At 32.1% G+C, this 20876-nt stretch overlaps 1 protein-coding gene across 1 annotated transcript; it reads right to left on the bottom strand.

The window, feature by feature from the left end:
• Positions 1-17522, bottom strand: LOC105364877 (serine/threonine-protein phosphatase 2B catalytic subunit alpha isoform-like). The gene is made up of 17 exons (XM_011502907.1): positions 17365-17522; positions 16168-16488; positions 15158-15570; positions 14450-14653; positions 14202-14326; positions 13744-13855; positions 13514-13659; positions 13152-13291; positions 12826-12994; positions 12394-12520; positions 12225-12305; positions 11396-11480; positions 11236-11333; positions 9601-9969; positions 9326-9421; positions 8827-9030; positions 1-35 (listed from the first exon to the last, which is right to left on the bottom strand). The coding sequence occupies exons 1-17, from the start codon at positions 17418-17420 to the stop codon at positions 1-3; spliced, it is 2781 nt and encodes a 926-aa protein (XP_011501209.1). The 5' UTR covers positions 17421-17522.
• Positions 17523-20876: the final 3354 nt, after the last annotated feature.

Raw genomic sequence — 20876 nt, 5'->3', positions numbered from 1 at the left:
TTATTGTACAGACATTTCTAAATAACTTTCGTTCTCTAAAATTAATTTTCATATTTATCGTATAATACCAATACGCCAATTGCACACTCTTTAAGCCACCGATTTATTTATTCGAATATTTATTGAATACTATTATTTAAAAGAAATATCTTTCATTACATAATAAACATTGCGATGAAAATGAGCGTTTAGTAATGTATAAACCACAAATGCTGTGTAAACTTTTATCGTGAGTCGGCGGCATTCTTTTTTTTTCGAGCTTTCTTTGTCTTCGAGAGGAATCGAGAGGAAGGGCATCGAACATGCGAGGGTGGCACGCAAGCAAGGATAAATCGATCTACAGCAAAAATTACATTGTAAACTGTGAATGTGAGATCCGGAATGTCGGATAAATGTACAGCGATGCGCAGGTCTTCGTAAGGTCAAATGAGCTTCGGCGAAAATGTCAGGGTAGCCCGAGTACGCTAAGGAGGCGTCCTTCCAACCCATCGACAACTAAAAAATCGTCAATTTCTCATTCGCGATTGGCGATTAATCCGACGGCGATTAAGCGATGTCGAAAGTCGCGCGGCGGAGCGCAAGCTTGAGCAAGGAAATAGATGTCCGAGCAATCGCTCTGGAAGTAATAACTTACGATCGAAGCACTTGGCGAGCGGCGCTGCGAACGAGCACGTATACGTGAAGCGTTGACGGGGGTGGGAGGGGTTGGAGGTGGTGAGGGGCGGGGGAGGGAGGGAGGGAGGGAGGGAGGGAGAGGCAGACGGGGTGGGAGTGGGAGGAGGAGCTGACAACGGTCACACTCGCGGGGAAAGGCTACTCACGGGGCCCAGGAAGGCAATCGTACCGGACGACGCCTCCGTAGGCGAAGGTTGCCTCTCCGCATCAAGAATATGCGTCCGACGTCCCTTTCCCTTCATTACCGTGCGGCAGCGGCAGCTACAGCGGCGGTGACGGCGGCACCGGCGGCGGCGGCAGCAGCCATCCAAGGTCAGCCCTGCGCGGCTTTCGCAACTTTGACCCCTTTTTCGCCAAGGCGGGCCCACTGCCGCTAAAGAAAAGCCTCGCGAGCCCTGGGAGATTTACGACGGGGAGAGGGATAAGACAGGACGAGACGCGTCCTATCCTTCCACGGCGTCGCCGCCGTCGCTGTCATTATCGGGGGATCGAGAGGCGATATTTTTACAGCCGGCGAAGGTGAGGCGGGTAAGGACGGCGCGTTCGGAAAACGAGTTTCGTCTCTGAGCTTTGAGTTTCTCTTGCTCTTGCCAGTATTGAGCGGTGCGCCTCGCTTCTACACCCGATAGATGCTTAATTTTGAATAACGAAATTCTAATCGCACGGCGTCTTTGTGCTCCGATTCACTAATACGACGTCGCTGCTGCAATATCAAAAGCTCTTAGACGGTAGAGTTGCGATGGCTCGGTAGCATAATTTATTTAATGCTCGCCGATTATTGTTGATATTTTTCTAAATGAAGGTTGAGCGGCAACGCTAATTTGCCACTTTTAATCCACTCATTGGAAGATCGATGAATATTTCATTGGAGCTTTACACTTAATTTTTTACACATAAACGTTTTACAATTAATCGAAGATTCGTACCAAAGGATGTAAACTTTGTCTTCGTTTACATTAAATTATAAATTTAAACGCTAATATTAATTATAACTGCTAGGCGCATCCAACATAACTCGACACATTGTTTAAGAATATATGTACATGTATATATGTATATATATATATATATTAAAAATAAGAAATAAATCTACGTTTTGAAAATGTAAACTTAAACTATACGTTCGCTTGCTAATGGTAATAATGTTGAGAACTGATAATATTACATCGACACTATATATTTCAAGATCATTATAAAATAAAAATATCGATGCTGTCTATAATCTTGACAATTTACCTGCTTATTATTTTTTTCTTTCAAAACATATATGAGATGACGTTTATACGCAAACTACTTTCTTATTTTCTATTATATATATATATATATATTATGTGTGAAAATAATTAAAGTCATAATCATCAAAAAAATTAAAAATTTAAGTCAAATTATACGTAGATATACTTATTTTAATTGTCATTTAATTATGAACAATAAAGTGATAACCAATATTAACTATTGTTACTTCATAAATTAACAATATTTGCATAAATTGCATAATTGCATGGAATTGACGTAAACGTTATATAATACAGTTGATTGCTTTTTAATGTTTGCTTTTATAATTTTATCATCTAGCAAAACTATAATCCCATGATTCTAAATAAATTCCATCTAATCTATTCGCTAAAATTTCACGAAAACATCTTTACCAACAATTAAAAAACGTTAATTAAATTACATTTATTTTCCCGCAATGAAATGTAATAATAAATATACAGATTATTATTCATTTATAGTTTTCATTTTTATAAATAGAATTGTCAATATCACAATGTCTCGTGAGATTATACATCACATGTCATTTTAGACGTCAGAAATTGAGAAGTCTAGGTCGACAAACTCCCGGAGTTACGTAATGTTGAATGAAAAAAATAATCTTATGCGCCCGTGGAAGAATGTTAATTCTTAAGTAATTCCTTTAATTTCTCGTGCCTAAGAAAGAGCTGAAGAACTAGTTTTTTTTGTTTTTTTTTTTTTTTTTTTTTTTTTTTTTTTTTTTAAAGGTAGATATTTGTCTGATATGGAGAAAACAGATTTTGCGATTCGATATGCGTTGTTTTAAAATAAAATCAAAAGCAAAAAGGACCAATTGCAGATACTTTTTAGATCGCCCAAACGATTGAGAAATCATTTTATTCAAAATGAAATTATTGTATTGAAATATTCGATAAACCTGCACTTCCTCAGAATTGTTTATGTTAATATTTCATTATGAAAGCCTTGAAATTTAAGTGTTAAATAATAGCTTATTTTCAATAGTCATCATAAATTCGAGATTTATGAATGTATTTATCATATTAAACAATACGAGAACAGACGCATTATTGAGAATTAATAACGACCATTTTTATGAATAATTTATGACTTGCACAGATATTTGTGAATAATAAATTAAGAAGTATATCAGTGTTTAATTATATTTCGTTAAACGTGTGCTCGAGTATTATAAAATCATTCAACATAATTTTTCAGACTGACGTTATTGGACATTTGACTTTATCATTTAAATAGCATTTCAACCTAAATGATCGGTATATTTAATTTAGTGCAGCCTTGTAAATCAATTAGCTTTAATAAAATGTAAATTTTGTTTATAATAATCACTAGATTTATATTAACTATTAATAATTTTAAAATATTGAAAATATAATTATAATTATTGTAATAATTTTCATGTACATTTATATGCATAATTTTATTGTATTAGATGAATGAGCCGAATTTTTCGATGAATTTTGTTCGTAACATTTGTTTTGAGAAAAAAAAACCATTAAAACATTGTCCAGCATCCCACAAATATAATTAAATAATACATAGATACGGTCTGCATTTACAACAATTTCATATTCTACGTGCAATGAATTTTTCATTCTTAACATTCGTAAAGTAATGAAATTTTCTCCACTAAATATTTACAAACAGATATGCAAAATTTGAAATAAAGTACTTAACGGAAATATGAGCAATTTCATGATGTTCAATGTATCATTAATGTATCATCTATGTTACACACTTGAGGAGAATTTTATTTTAATACATTTGTCGCAACATATTCATAACAAAATTGGTATATAAAATATTATTTCTCAATGGTTAATTTGATGGTAATAGAATGTAAACAAAGCAAATCACCACTACCATTCAAGCCTTGAATAATCGGATTAACAAATGGCTTTCGAATTTCGTGTTGTAAGATTGAGCAATTTATATCAAAATAACGATCTCCAATGACATACACAAGCGACATTCTTATACTCTAATTAGTCGACGCTTCATTCTAAAATACACCTTTTACGTATTTTAATTAGAAATTAATCCAGTATATTACGATACGAAATTACGATTACCAATATTATTTTATTAAAAAATATCTCTTAGAAGAAAAATATTCCTTAGAAGAAAGAAATAAATTAATACATAGAAAATTTGAATGGATATAAAGCATGATTTTACATTGGCAAAAAAATTCCTACAATATAATGTTGAATGTAAAAAGTATACAATAATATCGTGAGCTTGTAATATGTAAATGATGTACGACAGTTTTTATATATTTCAAAGAATATAAAAGGAACAAGAGATTTTTACAGTCGAGCCTCTACGTTCTTACGTTCTCTCCTAAATGCCTTTTATCCTTAATGCTAATAATTCTTAATATTATAAATTGCTAGTGTCATTAATAACGTACTTTTCGGTATTCTTAGAGGGTTAGAAAGGTCATGATCCGAGAGTCAGAATTTCATTTTTTTGTCTCATGGACGAGCTCCCGGATGTAATCTTGATCTCTAGTATGCTAATAGCCGAATGGGACGATCGACGAAAATTATACGGCCGAGCTGAGGCGAATGATGCATTTATCATTTACATGGGTGCGCGAAGGATCGTTGGAGAGGGCGCCCGGAAACTCGAGTGCGCCTTGCACCTAGTTATCGTCGATTCCAGGAGAGGGGGACGTAGACTTTGTAAAAGGCGTGCAATTAACGGCAATGACCTTCGCCTGGGCGTTTTCCCGTAATCGCAGCGAGACGCAGCGGCCGGCATTGGCAATGATCTCGTTGCACCGGGTTGCGCAAGCGGGGAGGCGCGGTACGAAGGCCCCCGGGACTTGCACAAGCGAGTGTGGGTCGATCGGCGCTCGGGGGCAGTCCGATCGCCGACCGGGTGATCGACGTGGGATGGCCCTGGGGCGAGCTGACGGCCCCACCCGGGGATGGTGCCTGCCGCGACCCAAGTATATAAGCTCTCGCGCGCTCCAGGCCGATGTTCGTTGGTTCTCGAGAGCGCAGCCCGGCCAAGTCGTCCCCAGTCGTTCATTTTTCAATTTTTGGCCATTTTCGAATTGAAAGCCTGAGCGTTGCTTGTGCAGCGAGCCATTGCAATTGGGTAACATTTTGCCGCCGGGATCCGCGAGTCACTTGTGCATTTGCATTTCATAGTTCGAATGTACCATCCGCCAGGCTAAGAGTGCCCCAATAAAGTTATATAACATTGCGTGTAAAAAAAAAATTCGCCGCAGCTTTGAGAGAAGCATGATTTTTATATCGGAAACTCAATATAAATCTTATTGCCTTCTCAGACTCATTATAATAAACAATTTGATATCGTTTCTATAGTTCCTTCAAATCCATTTACTCTCGTAATAGATAATCTATTTAATGGATTACGCATTAATACGTATTAATTACAAAATCAAATTTGCATTACATTAATCTTCAATGATTTTATTCCTCGTGAACAAGTATATAATTACTAAGTTATGGGCATTCAGCTTTTGTTCGTATTAAAGGTATCATTGTAAGGCATTTTTTTGTAATTTCATTAATTTTGCATTATTAATTCTTATTACTTGTTAATGTGTGTACTTAATATTGTCGATCGTCGAATGCATGATTAATATCGATATTTAACGATTTCTAACTACATTATAATGTATGATGATTTTGCAGCTCATATTTTATTATATAATACAGATTTTATACTACAAATACCATTGCAGTTGACCATTGCATATTAACGTAATAATAATAACAAAATTCTACAAACTTGATAATATGAATTTCAAAAATTCGAAGATTTCTTCATAGCCAAGTGATACTTATTCAAGCGTGCAAATTACATCCAGAAAATGCTTGTATAATATTACATATAAAAGGAACTTATCCAACAAAAGGGAAAATTACCGAAATATTTATGACGGTACTAAATACCAGTAATAAAATAGTAATCTTGCTATAATTAGCAAATTTATTTGATTTCGATACCACTCGAACGATATAATTGGCACAACACAACTTTAAACGATTTTTTTCTCTCTAATTCATTTCAGTCGAAAATACATAGTTTTAATTATACATCAATCAACATTTAGAACTAAAAAGTGGATTCACAATTGATTTTATATTCCGATTGATTCAATAAACGAAAAAAATATCATCACAAATTACAAACTAAAAGATTTTTCTTATCCAACGTATAAATTAGTATGGCGTGGAAATTTGTTAAGTAACGACCTGAAATCTTTCTATTAAAACACAACGATGTATTGTTGATGAGATGTAACACAAGAAATAGTTACATACAAGAAATAAAAGATGTCAGTTACAAAAAATTACGTATAATTTTTTCTCCAATTTAATAAAGTATAATCGTTTGTAAATCTATGGTATGTATAATTTGTAGACACATTTGATAAGCATTTCAAAATCTATAAAAAATAAACACGCACGCCAACGCTTGCACACACTCACACACACACACACACACGCACACACACACACACACACACACAGAACCCAACAATAAGAAGGCACAACATAATGTTTAAATTCATTATAAAGAGAGGTAGTATTATAAAATAATTGGACCGCATGGATTTTAATTTAATTACAATTAATTTATATCATTCAATTAAAAGGGAATAATTATAATTAATATGAAAAAAAAAAAAAAAAAACAATCAATGTTTCTATTCTTATTACATCCGACAATAAAATTAAATTTGAAAAAAAAACTTATAAATAAAAAATGAAATTGTATATATTCTTATGCTCTAAATAAATTAACTTGTATTTCTTAATAAAAATTATATTTCAACGATTTGATTATTTATTATAATTGTTTTATATTATAAAATGTCACAAATTAATTTTAGTCACATCGTAAAATTTGAAAACATCAACATTCACAAAAAATGACAAAACTTTCAGGTACTCACAAAATTTTCGATATCACGTCGATACAGAAATTAAATAGAATTCTTATAAGAGATATCGTAATTAAGATATAAGTAATTTTTTTTTTTTTTTTTAATTTCCCACTAATTTATATAATACGAAAAATGATTGATCGTAGATATTAAATGACATTTTAGATCATAAAAATAACTTTAATAATTCAAGCTGTTGATAACAAATACATCACATCTTATCAATAATCTTCTGTAAATCAAAAGCATAATAGTATGCATTTATATTTAATTAATTATACTAAGAAAATATACTACATATTTTTCTCGTTACAATAATAATATAATAGTTTTTAGTTTCAATTATTTCAATATACAATATTGAACATAAACAAAATTAATAATATGTTATTAATTATTTGAATTATTCATATTTTAGAAAAATATTCCTCGCATTTTTGGATTGCTTAGGATAATAATTTGTCGTTACATTGCATAAAATATTCAACTTTTTTCCTAATTTATTTTAAATCAAGGAAATTATGTATAATAAAAGCAATGTATGTTTGCTTTACAAATCCCATAACTAGTAATGAAATTGATTATAAAATAAAAATTGTAAATTTTTAAAACTCACATTCACAAATTTGGATAATGTAAATACACGATATTTCATTAGTATTTCAGACAATCATTAACAACACAATCGAGTAACTGAATTATTTCAAATTTTGCTCGAATAATTTTCTCATCGTTTATATTTTTTATGAAAAATTTTAAACTAATCTACGTGAGTTAGTTATTTTAATATATGTAACCAATATTAGCATTATTTTATTTTAAAAAAAAGAAGGTTTAATAAATAATATAGATTAAACTCCATGAAACTCTATTAAAGATATTTCGTAATAATTTTAAAATTAAGCCAAGTATCTACAATTAAATTGAAAAAAAATTTCTTTAAATATGTTTTATGTTAAAAATGTTTTATTTAAATTAATTGGCAATCTATCGAATAATCTTCTTATCTAGCATAAAAATTAGTTTCTACACTTGCATAATTCATTGCGCCCAAACTCAATTCTATATATATATATATATATATATATATATATATTCATGGAATAAATATCAAATTTAAATCCATTTAAATTACGGTTAAATATTAAAAATTATACAAAACATTTAATATGACAAAAATTACTATTTATTATGTTTAATTAATGAGTAATTAACGTATTCTATGTTATTTTAACAAATGTTACAGATATTCTGTAAATAAAACTTTAAATGATTCAAAGATGGTATACGATGTATAAATTGAAATATTATAAATTTTGAAAAATAAGTTCGTTATAATTAGATTTTATTAGAATTTCCTTACATAATCCAATTAATCCAATAATATCTCTATCTGATGGATAAATTTAATTAGTTGAAATATAAATAAATTAAAATATTTTTCAACATTTTTTATAGATAATTTATTACATATAAAAAAAAAAAGAAAAGAAAGAAACAATGCTAAACGTTAAAATTTTCATAAATTCATAAAAATTTCATAAAAACTTGTGTTCTTTTTTATTTTATATTAAATAAAATTAAAACAAAAATTTATATTTTTCAATATAAATTTTGTATAATTAAGCAAATGAATGATATTTTACGCTAATTAAATTAGAGTAAAGCATATTACATTTAAATATCTAAGTTAAGCAGGTGACTGTAGAAATAATATATTCTTCCAATAAATTAGTAGGATGTTCCGTATAATCGCTTAAAATCAGTTTTTAATTGGATTTAATTCACGAAAACATTTGTTGTTTTTTTTTCTATTTACCAATCTATTTATCTGAAAAAAAAAACAAAAAAAAAAAATTTAAACCAAACAAAAGCAATTGACATAATGAAATATTATCGTTTGTTGTTTAAATGAGAGAGAGTTATACATATCGAAAAATGCATACCTTTGGCCGGACTTATCTTTGATTTACCTACAATCTTATGACGTGCATTTTTATTCTTTTCAGCTAATGTTTTTGGTGATTCGATTGCACGTTGTCCCTGAAGATAAGCAAATCCCAGATTTTTTACCGTGTTTAAACGTTCTACAACAACACTGCATGCCTTGACAAGTGATAAAGGTTTTCTAGAACACGATGGTGTACCTGCTAAGAGAACCATTTGTCAATTAACAAATTACATCTATATATATATTTACACGAACATAGAACATATCAAAAATATTAGATATTGGGGGAAAGGTAAAAAACGATTTTGATAGATTCGATATATTTACTATGAAATTGAAATATTTTATATAGAAATTAAAAAATAAAGATACATGCAATAAATAAACTCAAAATACATATATGATGATCTTGAATGATTCTTCACTAATATCTTTATAAACGTAAGTCACGATATAATAATGCAGCAATAATGAATTATTATAAGTGAAAATACCTGGATTTGGGCTTCTAGAATTAGTAGGAGAAGCACGCGATACATTCTCCGATGAGCTCTTCGAAGTCCTGGATGTTTGCGGAATATTGATTTTTTCTAGCATTTGAAAGAAACGCAATTAAAATTTAGTTCACTTCGTCTTGTGTATTGCAAATAGGCAAATCAATATACATTATACATATTACATATAAATAAATAAGTATATATTACGATATCAAGTATTTTTTTTTATTTATTTTTTAATTTTATATCGGCTAAAATATGATAAATCATACTTAATACGGAAGGCATTTGATGTTCTGGTTGAGGACTATTGTCATTAGTCCAATTCCATTTTTTCTTTGCTGGTGGATTATTTGATGTCGTGTCTTTTGCCTTTTTCGTTGACGAAGTGATCGAATTTTTCCGAGATAAGTCGTTCCTCTTCGTTGCCGACGTGATCGAATCAAGGCGAGGAGAATCTTTCTTGGCGTGCGAGTTTTGCGCATTTGGATTCTTTTTCTCCATTACCGCGGCAGTCGTTCTATTTCGGAGTGCATATTTTGGATTTGCCGTTGACGCATTGAAATCACTTTGAGGTGGCATTTTCTCATTAATGGCATCTAAATTTTTTACCTCCTCGAACGTCAGATGTTTTTGCAGGGCTAAAAAAATTTCGCGCGTATCGTGGAAATCAATTTTTTCATAATTCATAATTTATGTAATAATTTACTGTAATATTAGAATAAAATTACGATTTTGTATGCAATTTGAGGAACATTTTGAGGGAGAGATATAAGAATAAGTATGTGAGGATAGATGACGTAAGGAAATTTTTATTTTTGTAGGATATAGATTAAGATCTTGTCGTTAAACAATATTTATAGAAATTTTTGTAAGATAAGTTCTCTTACGTAAGTAATTGAATTGTTTTATAATATTGTCGCGATAATATGCTATCGAAGGTAAGAGTGGCAACGAATTTATCGCTTTAATAATTGCAATTTTTTTTTATTTATTTAAGTTTTTTATTTTCAATTAAATTCTTTGTAATTAAAAAGAGAAATTTTGATAATTGCACAATGACATTGATCGAAATGTCGAATAAAAACAGTTGTGAATATTTTCAACAATTTATCCAATGATTCTATTCTTTCGCAATCGACGTTAAGCTTGATAAAGTGGTATAGGGCCATCCATTTAAGGAGTATTATGTACGTGGTACAGTACACACAATGAGCAATTTGTTACGGCAATTCATTAGTCCTGCCGGTAGAGAGAGAGAGAGAGAGAGAGAGAGTAACAGAGAGAGAGAGAGAGAGAGAGAGAGAGAGAGGGAGGGAGATAGCGTAAGCTAACTTTCGAGCGTTGGAAATCAAGTGGCGACAAGTGGCTAACATTGGCAAGGGCTTTCGTCCATGCAGTCCAATTAGTATGCGCTATTAAACGCTATCGTGATGTAAGCTAAAACTATATAAATGGATCGAGAGAAAGAGAGAGATAGATAGATAGATAGATAGAGAGAGAGAGAGAGAGAGAGAGAGAGAGAGAGAGAGTGAGTGAGAGATAATTTTTGTGTGTGTGTGTGTGTTTGTTTGTGTGTGAGCGCGCGCGTGCAAGTGCGCGTATGAGTATTTGCAGGGGATTGTACTAGTGAAACGATGGGCTGATGTGGCGAGGGTAGGGACGAGAGGATTGGGTCGGCCAGCAAATATAGCCTAATTGATAAAGCGAGTTACGCGAGGTGATTGCGCAGGGCATCGCCGGGACGAGGATCGAGGAGGTGAAATTAAGGATGACACTCGTCGTGGAATGCCTGCCGGTAATGATCAGCCGCGTGGCTCGCACCACGCCCAAATAAAAGAGAAGGAACTCGGTAGCAGGTGGCTTTCACGCCGGCCGAAAAATGTCATAATCGCAGCGGTGCTCACCGCTCCTCAAGGACGTCCTGCCACCGGCGAGAGCTCCAAGCGGTAGGGAGCCACTCGGCGTCAGTCCCTTCAGCATCAGCACGCTTTCACTCTCCTCTCTGAAAAAGAAGGGTTAGAGGCCGGGCGAAAGGCGCGACAGCTGCTCGGGCGTTGTACTCACCTGAGGACGGCGTACGCCCGGGCCATTTTCCCGATCGCTTTTATCTTGTGGCGTATGACGTCCTTGCGGGCGTTGGCCGTGTTACCTGAAACGGTGAGGCGCGAGGTGAGGTGCGCGTGCGATGACGGCCCGCTCTGACAATATGGTCAATTCCATGTGAGGCGCTCATTGGTGCGCGGTGGCGGTGACGGCGGTGGCGGCGACGCCACTCTCGGATCACGTATCGTTTACTCGGTAGCGAGCGTCGGCCGAGACTGCTTGCTCCTGGCGTTGAGGTGTTTGCACGCCTTGATGCCGCCGCCTCTGCCTTCCTCGGCGCAAGTGGCCGTTTGAATTTTCGGGCTTTGAGCTTTAAAAGGCCGGTGCGTGCTCCAATGAGACGCGGCTATCGACTTGACCATATTATCGGCGCTCGACTTACACAGACATTAACACTAGTGGCGCGGCATTACTTAGCATTGCTCGTAAAAGTCAACGTTCGATGACTTTCTTCCAGGTGCACTTTTAAGACGATGATAAATTTAACGTTTCCGATTAAAAGATCTTTCGTTTAAATATCACTATTTCTCGTATAATTATTAGCTTGGATATTAACAAGCGTAACGTAATTATTAAGAACGATAATGGTAACGAATGAGTTGTTAATTGATAAGCATGAATAAGAATAATCGTAATAATGATGATAAATTTATTAAAGATATTTAGAAATATTGAGTTTAAGCAGGAATTTTGCACGTTAAATATGATTGCCCGAAGTCCATTACAAAACAATAGAACATGAATGAGAAAATTCAAATGAATATTTGAGACTAAAGTTGTGCATAGTTACCATCTCCAGATTTCTCGGTTTCTTGACTTTCGAGCTCCTCGTCCGAGCATATAATTAATATTGCATGTAACATCTCCGTCACTAAAACAATAATGTATCCAAATAAGCATATGTTTTATAATTGTAGAGATGCTTGTAAAAAAAAAAAAAAAAAGTGATTTCCTTTTACATTTTTCACCGATAAAAGGTAAAGACCATGTGAAAACATTCATTAAATTTGGTAACCAATATGGATGCGGCGAATACCTAAATTGTTTGATATTTAGCAGGTTGTTCTCGTATATTAAGATTGAAGCCTAAAATTGAATAAAAATACAATAATATCGTTAATCATTAATGAAGTCAATTAATATTTAAGAGTCGAACTTATGTTCCGAGTCTAAGCTTTTAATACGTCCCCCCCCCCTCCCTCCATCCCCCTCCCGCCAAATGAAAAGCATCTTATCGACTATTTTAAAATTTAAATAACCTATACAGAAAATTTGTTATATATAATTGTATGTTCGTTGCGTTCCTGATATTATGATGACCGACATTATACAAGGCCAATGTATCAACAAAAAAACGGTCAGAACTCGTTCTTCCGGGGCAGTATATTAACCTTATTATTATAAATGTCAATGTAATTGGGAGCGCTAAAGATTGTTATTAGTGCAGGGAAACCATTTTCCGTGGAACGATATATTCGATATCCGGAATCCTGCGCTTCGTGCGCTCTAATGATGCCTACCAAACCGCTGCGCCGTAAAAAATCGCAGCAAGCCGCGTAACTGAAAAGAAAAACAATTAAATGACAAATCCGATTATTTTCTTAAAAAAAAAAATAAAATAAAATAAGACCTTGTATCGATTAATTATAACGATAATAAGTTAACATGGATTCAAGCTGATATTGTAACATTGAAATAAATAATGAATAAGCATTACCTATAAAAGTATGAACATCCTCGGGTACTATTATGCAAATAAAATTCATTGTTCCCTTCATTTCCAAAGTGTTCGGTTGGATCGGACCAAATCATATCGCAAAAAGCACCGTGTGATGGTGGCTCTTCAAATCTAAAAATCTAATAAAATAAACTTACGAATTAAGAATTAAACAAAAAATTTGAATATTACTCCTACGTGTGACGTTTTTCTCTAGTTATCGGATTCATTTTACTGCTATTTGATAGTGAAAAAGCTCCTTAAATAACAATGGAATGAAATAGAAACTTAAACTATTAACATAAAAGAGTCGATAAATAATTGTTGCAACTAATGACAAAGGTGAATAATTGGGCTTTTACTTTTTTTATGTCTTTTAGATCACGAATTTCTGGCGATAATCCTCCGTGTACGCAGAAAAATTGTTTATTTAAAATCGCCGCCAATGGTAAACAATCAAAAGCATTCATACAGGCATCATAAACTGCTTTCGAGTACTTCACGTAGCCTGAAACAGGAATAAATTATTATTTTGCTTATATTATTGACTGAGAGTGACCGAGAGTGACAAACAGTTGGCACTGGCACTTACATTCTTCCTTGAACGTGAAAAAATTTGTAAGATGGCGACACTCGTGGTTACCTCTAAGAAGAAAGAATGTGTCTGGATAGGAAATTTTCAAAGCCCATAAATACAATACACACTAGAAAGAAAAGTAATTTTACAATAATTTCCTATCCAAGAGGGAATACGTAAAACAGTATTATAAAAAAAAAAAAAAAAAAAAAAAAAAAAAAAAAAAAATTTTTTGACACGATTAGAGAGGCACTCTGAACATCTGAACATATGATTTGCTACATCGACGTGTGTATATCTTTATTTTTTTATTTTTTTCATTTATTATTTAAATTTCACTTGCATTAGTATTTATACATAATAGACACTGATGCAAGAGCGTGAAATCAAATAAATTTCACTACAAAATTTAACTGAATAAAATTACTCGATGCTTAATAATTATTTTTACAATTTCATTCGCATATATATACCTCAATACCAAAATATCCTCGGTCTACGTAATCCCCGAGGAAGAGATAACTTGTGCAAGTCGGCGATCCACCCGTATCAAATAATTTCATCAAATCATAAAATTGCCCGTGAATGTCGCCGCAAACTATAAATATAGAATACGATAAATGTACAATTATGCAATATTTTAATAAAAAATAAAAGAGAAAAAAAAATTATCATAACAATTTTAGAGATATTTTTAAAATTGATGTGTGAAAAATAGTACCGGTAATCGGTTGCTTAACATAAATCAGATTTTCCTCTTTTCGAAAAATTTCTGCTCCTTGATTAATAATTCGGAGAGCCGTGGATTCCTCGAGTCTACCTTCAAGAAATAAATGATGCTTCAATATTTCATGACGAAGTATGCCATCATCTTCATCAAATATATCGACTTCCCGAAGTTTGTATCGCGGCGGTTCAGGCACATCTGCATTAAAATGAGAATAAAAAAATTTTTTTTTTTTACACAAAATGCAACATTTAAGGACGTCGTATTTTATTTCAAGTGTAAATCAATCTTAAATTCGATGTCATGAAAATCTTAAAAAATAATCATAATACGCCAGATGTTGATGACTTGTTATTTACTATATGATAGGATTTAAAATAAAAGATTTTAATCGTTAATTACTTAGACTTAGACAAAAATGGCAATAAAGTAAAATGAATTTAACCAAAAAATCTCAGGCTATAATTATGAAAGAATAGAATTTTGGAAATATGTTTTTTTGTGTGTGTGCGTGTGTGCGTGTGCGCGCGTGTGCGTGTGTGTGTGGGCGTGTGGGTATGGGCGTATATTTATTTATATGTGTATATATGTATAAAATAGTAAAGACTTTGCAGAAATGAAATTTGACAATATAGTAATTATTAACTACTTTTCGAGGCGAAATAAGGCGCGTGGGAATGCTTCGAAGGAGAAAAAGCTTACCATTCATGACTCTTGATGTAGTTGTTTTCTTTGGCGATTCTATTATCACACTATCGAGAAAATCTTCTGGTAAAGACTGATTCGCCCGCTCAACATTGGACTTGTCTTCGTTATAAGATAGAGGCAACGACAAATCCAACGGGTTCACAAGGTCGAGGCTGACGTTACGAATGGGCTCCGGTACACCATAATCCTCCCCGACGTCTTCCTCCTCGTTTGTTATCGGCGAATTATAATCGACATAGCTCACATTTTTAAAGCTCCTCTTCCGGAACAACGTCGATTCATTGTCTTTTAATACAATGACGTCGGCTAAAACGTCCTCGTCGCTCGACAAGTTGATGGTCTTCTCTAATGCTGCTGGATTGTTCTCGACGAAGATAATGTCGCTGTCGTTCGAGATGTTATTTGAGCTGCACATTAAGATACATGAAACGGACTAAAGCTTTATTTACACGAGCTTGAGACAATGAGATGGTCGAATCCCATTAATTCCTAATCTAATTAATGGTCATCCCAGTGTCATTCGAATCCCAAATTATCATTCGATCGAACTTTGCAGACTAATAAAAATGAAGGAATAAGAATTATCTTGTGAGATGAAATATCATAATAAATATGTATATATATATATATATATATATATCGTATGGTTATAAAAAAAAAAAAAAAATAGTTCTCGACTATGATGTATCCGTTTATGTTAAGTTTAAATCGCAAGTTTAAGTATCAAAAGCGAGCAAAAATAAAAATTACCGATGGAGCGGCCCGAATGGAGCTTCGATACTTTAATACTCGTGGAATGAAAGCAAATTTGAAAGGAGCATTTTTACGAGAAGGCTTAACGAACCGAAATGAAATAACTAATTGAAAATCGAGAATGTCAGTAAGGTGAAACGTACCGTCAACCTTGGCGAAATTCTACTCTCCAAAGCCAAAAAAAAAAAAAAAATGCATGGCCACGGCAAATTATCGTTAATCCGCACTCGCAACAAATACAAAATGATCACCATTTCTTAAAGTCCTCGTCCTCGTAATCGTTATCAGTGAGCGGTGGGTCGCGTTCCTCCACGAGGAGCTCCGAGGATAAGGCTGTATTAACGAGGTCGAGAGTCGAAGGGCAGGGATCGGCATCCCGGATCGCGTTCGGCTGGCTTCGCTCGAGTTCGATCTGCGTTGGCGGTTTGATGCGCTGTCGCTGACCGTTCCCCTGACTAGATTTCATTAGCAGCACCGTCAACGACGAGACGTAATTCTCTTCGGGTTGCTCCTCGACCTCGAATCTACCATTATTTTCTCCCCCGGCGGCTTCACTTGCCTTCCCGACGCAGCTGTAATTACGGTAATTTCAACTTGGCGCCGAGTAACGAACGCTCGGTATCAACGGTCTGCGAGTCCTTGCAAATATAAAATATCCCTTTAAAGCCCGAGGAGATTGCCAAGGGCGCTGCGCTGCCAAACAAATAATTGCTCATCCCGTTCATTTGAGGGCATTAGCGATTTAGCGCGGCGTTTACTAAGCAATTGGCGATTGAGCCGATCGAGCCCGAAGATTATAACGATCGTACTGAGATCAAATAAAGCGTTTAATGAAACGCCGCCAGTCAATGTCGCCGACGAGAAAGAATAATTCGACGCTACTATGCCCCGTGAATAATGTCATTATGTCATAATCCATAATTTCTCGTACGATTAATATAAGCCAAGTACATGATTATTTATTACACATGTATAAGATTTTGTTTTTATGGGCGAATTAAGGAAAACGAGTTTGTTTACAATTTCGTTGATTATACTTTGAGGTCGAGCAAACACTTAAGCAACTGAAAATTTTTGAACAAACGCGCTCGATCTCGTTAAAATTACTTGGCATTTTAAGTTAATCGTTAGATTAAGAATTATGGTTATCGATTTTAATCCGAAAACGATCCCCCTTGAAATTATTTGTCAAAGTAATTTTTGGAAGAAGACAAAATGAATAAAGCAAAAGCATGGATACTTTGCACAATAATATACGTGCACGTCGTTCGTTCGCTCGCAAATGTTTATATTATTATAATAATGGCTAGAGTATAAAAAAAAAATATGCCTAGAATAGACATTGAATGTTATTAGAATACTAAAAGGACTGCATTTGTGTAACAAATTACTTCAACATTTATACTACAATTAAATCAATCGCCAAATATATTTATTTAGGTAAATACCTGGCTTTCGCGTCTTGATAACGTAAAGGTGAATCTTTTCTTCTTCCATTATCCATATTACTCGAGCTTTTCCTACCTTCTAACTTTCAACTATCTCGAGGCACTGCCGAAGCAATATAAATAAGATAATTTCCTCGAATTATTACCGCATATCACCCAATCACATGTAGTCTTCAGTCTCCATCCGTCAGCCCGTAGAAATATAAGAACAATATGAACGTTGAGCACGAACGTAATGTAATTCTGAAAATTCTTATCAGAAAACAATTGTAAATATCGATTCGTAAGTATAAAATAATAGGAATTATTATTTCCATCAACTTACAATCACACATCGTGATAGTCGATAGAATTTTAATTAACAATAAATACATTTATCTATTTTTAATTTAAATCTATTCGATCGTAGACGTAAGAAATCAATTCGCTTCGAAGAATAGACTGAACATTGATTAAGTCACTATTATAATTATAAAAATATTCATTATGTAAATCAAATTTTTAATATTGACATTGAAAATCTGCGGTCAAATCAAGTAATTTATTTAATAGAAGAAAGTCTTCTTACCGACACATAAAAATTACTCGACTTCGTTTAATTGAATACATTGTTTAATTCATTTGGCATGGGATAATGAAAATTATATCCTATTTTCATATTTGCATTTTGTTTCTCAATCTCAGTGACGACTATTCGATAATAATAAATATCTCTCTAAGGCAATTATCAATATATTGTAATTATATTGACGGATAAATGAGTCTCTTTATTGATAAATAACTATTTCAACAGTTAGTTGACGTATTTGCTTATTTTTCCGATTTCACTATAAAATTAAAATTAAACTAAATATTAAATATAGCGAAATTGAAAATTTAACCAAAACAATAGAATAGAGTACAAAACATATACATGTTGCTTAATGTATTGATTTATTGATAATTTGAACAAAATTATACATAAAGTAGAAGGCTTTTATATAATGATAGTTAAACATTAACTTAATGATATAATGAAAATAAAAATATATATAGCTATTCTTAGAATAAACATTTACTAATACTTTAATTTATTGTATTGTATTTAAAATTTCACAATTATTGCTCGAGTTTAAATCATTGAATATAATTTTTTCTGTATATTATGTTATTTGATAAATGAAAAAACAATTATTCTCCGAATATTACTTATATATATTACTTATATATATATATATATATAAATTATTATTTTTTGGTTACGGTAAATTTGTTCAAAGTGAGAAAAAAAAAATTATTCCTTAAAATACGCGACAAAATAAACTAATTATCGCTAAAAATGTTCAACTGAATACCTAATGATCTATTAGAATAAACATGTATTTCTAGATTTAATAAGCTCGTGAAATTAAAAATATATTTTGAAAGTAATAGACTCTTTTAATTAATAGATATTTATTTTTAGATATGTAAAATAACAAAGTAACTTCAATTTTTAATCTTTCTAATTAATAAAGAGAAAAATTTTTCAGAAAACTGTGTGAATGAAATTACTTATTAAAATTTAAAGGTTTTTTATAAAAAAAAAAAAAAAAAAAATATATATATATATATATATATATATATATATATAATATATGCCCTCATTTAATGAATAATAATAGTTTAAACTAAAGTATGTTATCATTTTGACAAATTTAACTTGACAATTTAACTAATTGCACCAGCTATAAGTTTTCAATTATAAATAAAAAATTTTTCATCAATAAAGGCTATCTTGTATTAGAAGATTATTTAAAAGCTCAGACGAGGAATTTATGAATGAAAATCTATTTTATAATTAAAAAAAATATATATTGAAGTACAAGGTATAAACGATTTCTTATTCAAAATTTTTTTACTCCTTCCTTACAATCTTTTCGTTTTTCGATCGCTTTTTTGTACACATTTTGTTATTACTATAATAATAATCATCATCACCACATTGCATTTATAACATATTTTCTCGCGGTATAAGTACTTATAAAATTTATATTGATTTTAGTCTGCCGATTTTTCTGTCATTTTTAATATTTGTTTTTATTCCTCTTATTCCTTCGATGAATATACGAATCGAGGACTTTCTCATGCTCACACATACAGATATATATGAGGCTTTGACGCTTGACGCCATACGTACATACAACAGATTCATTATCGTTGACAATTTTTGAGGATATGGAGGACGTGATATACGAGTGTATGGTATGGTATGTAATATGCCATACTGCGCGTTAAACGTCTTATTTTATACTTGAATTTCCTTCCCTTGATCCTGTCATTCTTTGTGTTCTTACGTGAATTATTTTTTCGGTTTCTTTTGACTAGGCGACGACAATAATTGACTAATATAAATATCAGAGATGATGTATGATCACAATCGACACACACGAGCTACGATCGTATCAAAACCTGTATTGCGTTACGTATTTTGCTGATAAAAAAAAAAAATAAAAAGCACCCTACTATATATCAAACTTTTATCATTTAACATTAGTTAACAAAGTGGTCCTAGGGATTCGTGATAATATTAACGCGTACCGAATTTAAATTGGCGTAAAGATGTTTCATCGTCATTACTTATTTCTCAATTATTAAAAATCATCCGATAATAAACGGCATATACAATATTTTGTACAAAAAAATATCTACTCGTTATTTCTTAAAGTTCATACAGTGTGCTTTTACATAACAAAATCGAAGACAAAAAAAAAACAAAAAAATAAAAACAAAAAATTAGTTGACTAAGAAGAAATTAGTAAATCAATGAAATTAGTCTCTTATCATTTGTACATTTTGATAAAGAAGTAATTGAATTTAATGAATATCTTAGAAGTGTGCAAAATATGTAAAAACTTGAATAATATTATATTATTTTGAACCCTGTGTGTTAAAAAAATATAATGTGGTAACATTAGATGAAAAAAAAAAATGTTCTCTTTACGAATTTCAATATATAAAAGATATAGATCACTTTCTTTTTTTACTTCGTACACATAATAATTGTTTGCGTTTTCACGATTGCTTTTTTTTTTTTTTTTTTTTTTTTTTTTTTTTTGTTATTTTTGTTTTTTATTCACACGTAAACACGCGAATAGGCACGTTACATTGTGTTTTCTCAACAGATATAGATTTAGGAAGATAGAGCGCGTTCAGGGTTATTCAATGCATGATAAAAGATATGTGTACAATAGAAATTTTATATAAAAAGTCGATATATGTACTTCTTTATGGACTCGCGCGTCAAATTTGTTTAATTTTTTATTTCATACATATTTTTCATTGATTTTTGTTTTATTTTGTTTTGTTTTGTTTTTTTTTTTTTTGTATTAAAATTTGTAATATTTAGAAAATAAATTTCTCGATAAAAAGTTCGACATACGATATACTTTATAAGCCTTTGCTCTACGTGACATTATCGTACTTTAATATTACGCGCAATCAATTTATTTAATTGATTATATTTTTTCTTTTTCACTTTTTCTTATCTACTT

Source organism: Ceratosolen solmsi, unplaced genomic scaffold (genome assembly GCF_000503995.2).
Source record: "Ceratosolen solmsi marchali unplaced genomic scaffold, CerSol_1.0 scaffold15, whole genome shotgun sequence".
NCBI lineage: Eukaryota > Metazoa > Arthropoda > Insecta > Hymenoptera > Agaonidae > Ceratosolen > Ceratosolen solmsi.
Note: the sequence above shows the minus strand (reverse complement) of the source record. Positions and strands in the feature narration are given on the sequence as shown.

Coding starts and splice junctions, on each gene's coding strand:
- LOC105364877 (XM_011502907.1), bottom strand. CDS start 17,420: ATGGATAATGGAAGAAGAAAAGATTCACCTTTACGTTATCAAGACGCG. Junction 12,995..13,151: donor GGATGTTCATACTTTTATAG/GTAATGCTTATT, acceptor TTTTCTTTTCAG/TTACGCGGCTTGCTGCGATT. Junction 12,306..12,393: donor ACCTTTTATCGGTGAAAAAT/GTAAAAGGAAAT, acceptor TTATTGTTTTAG/TGACGGAGATGTTACATGCA.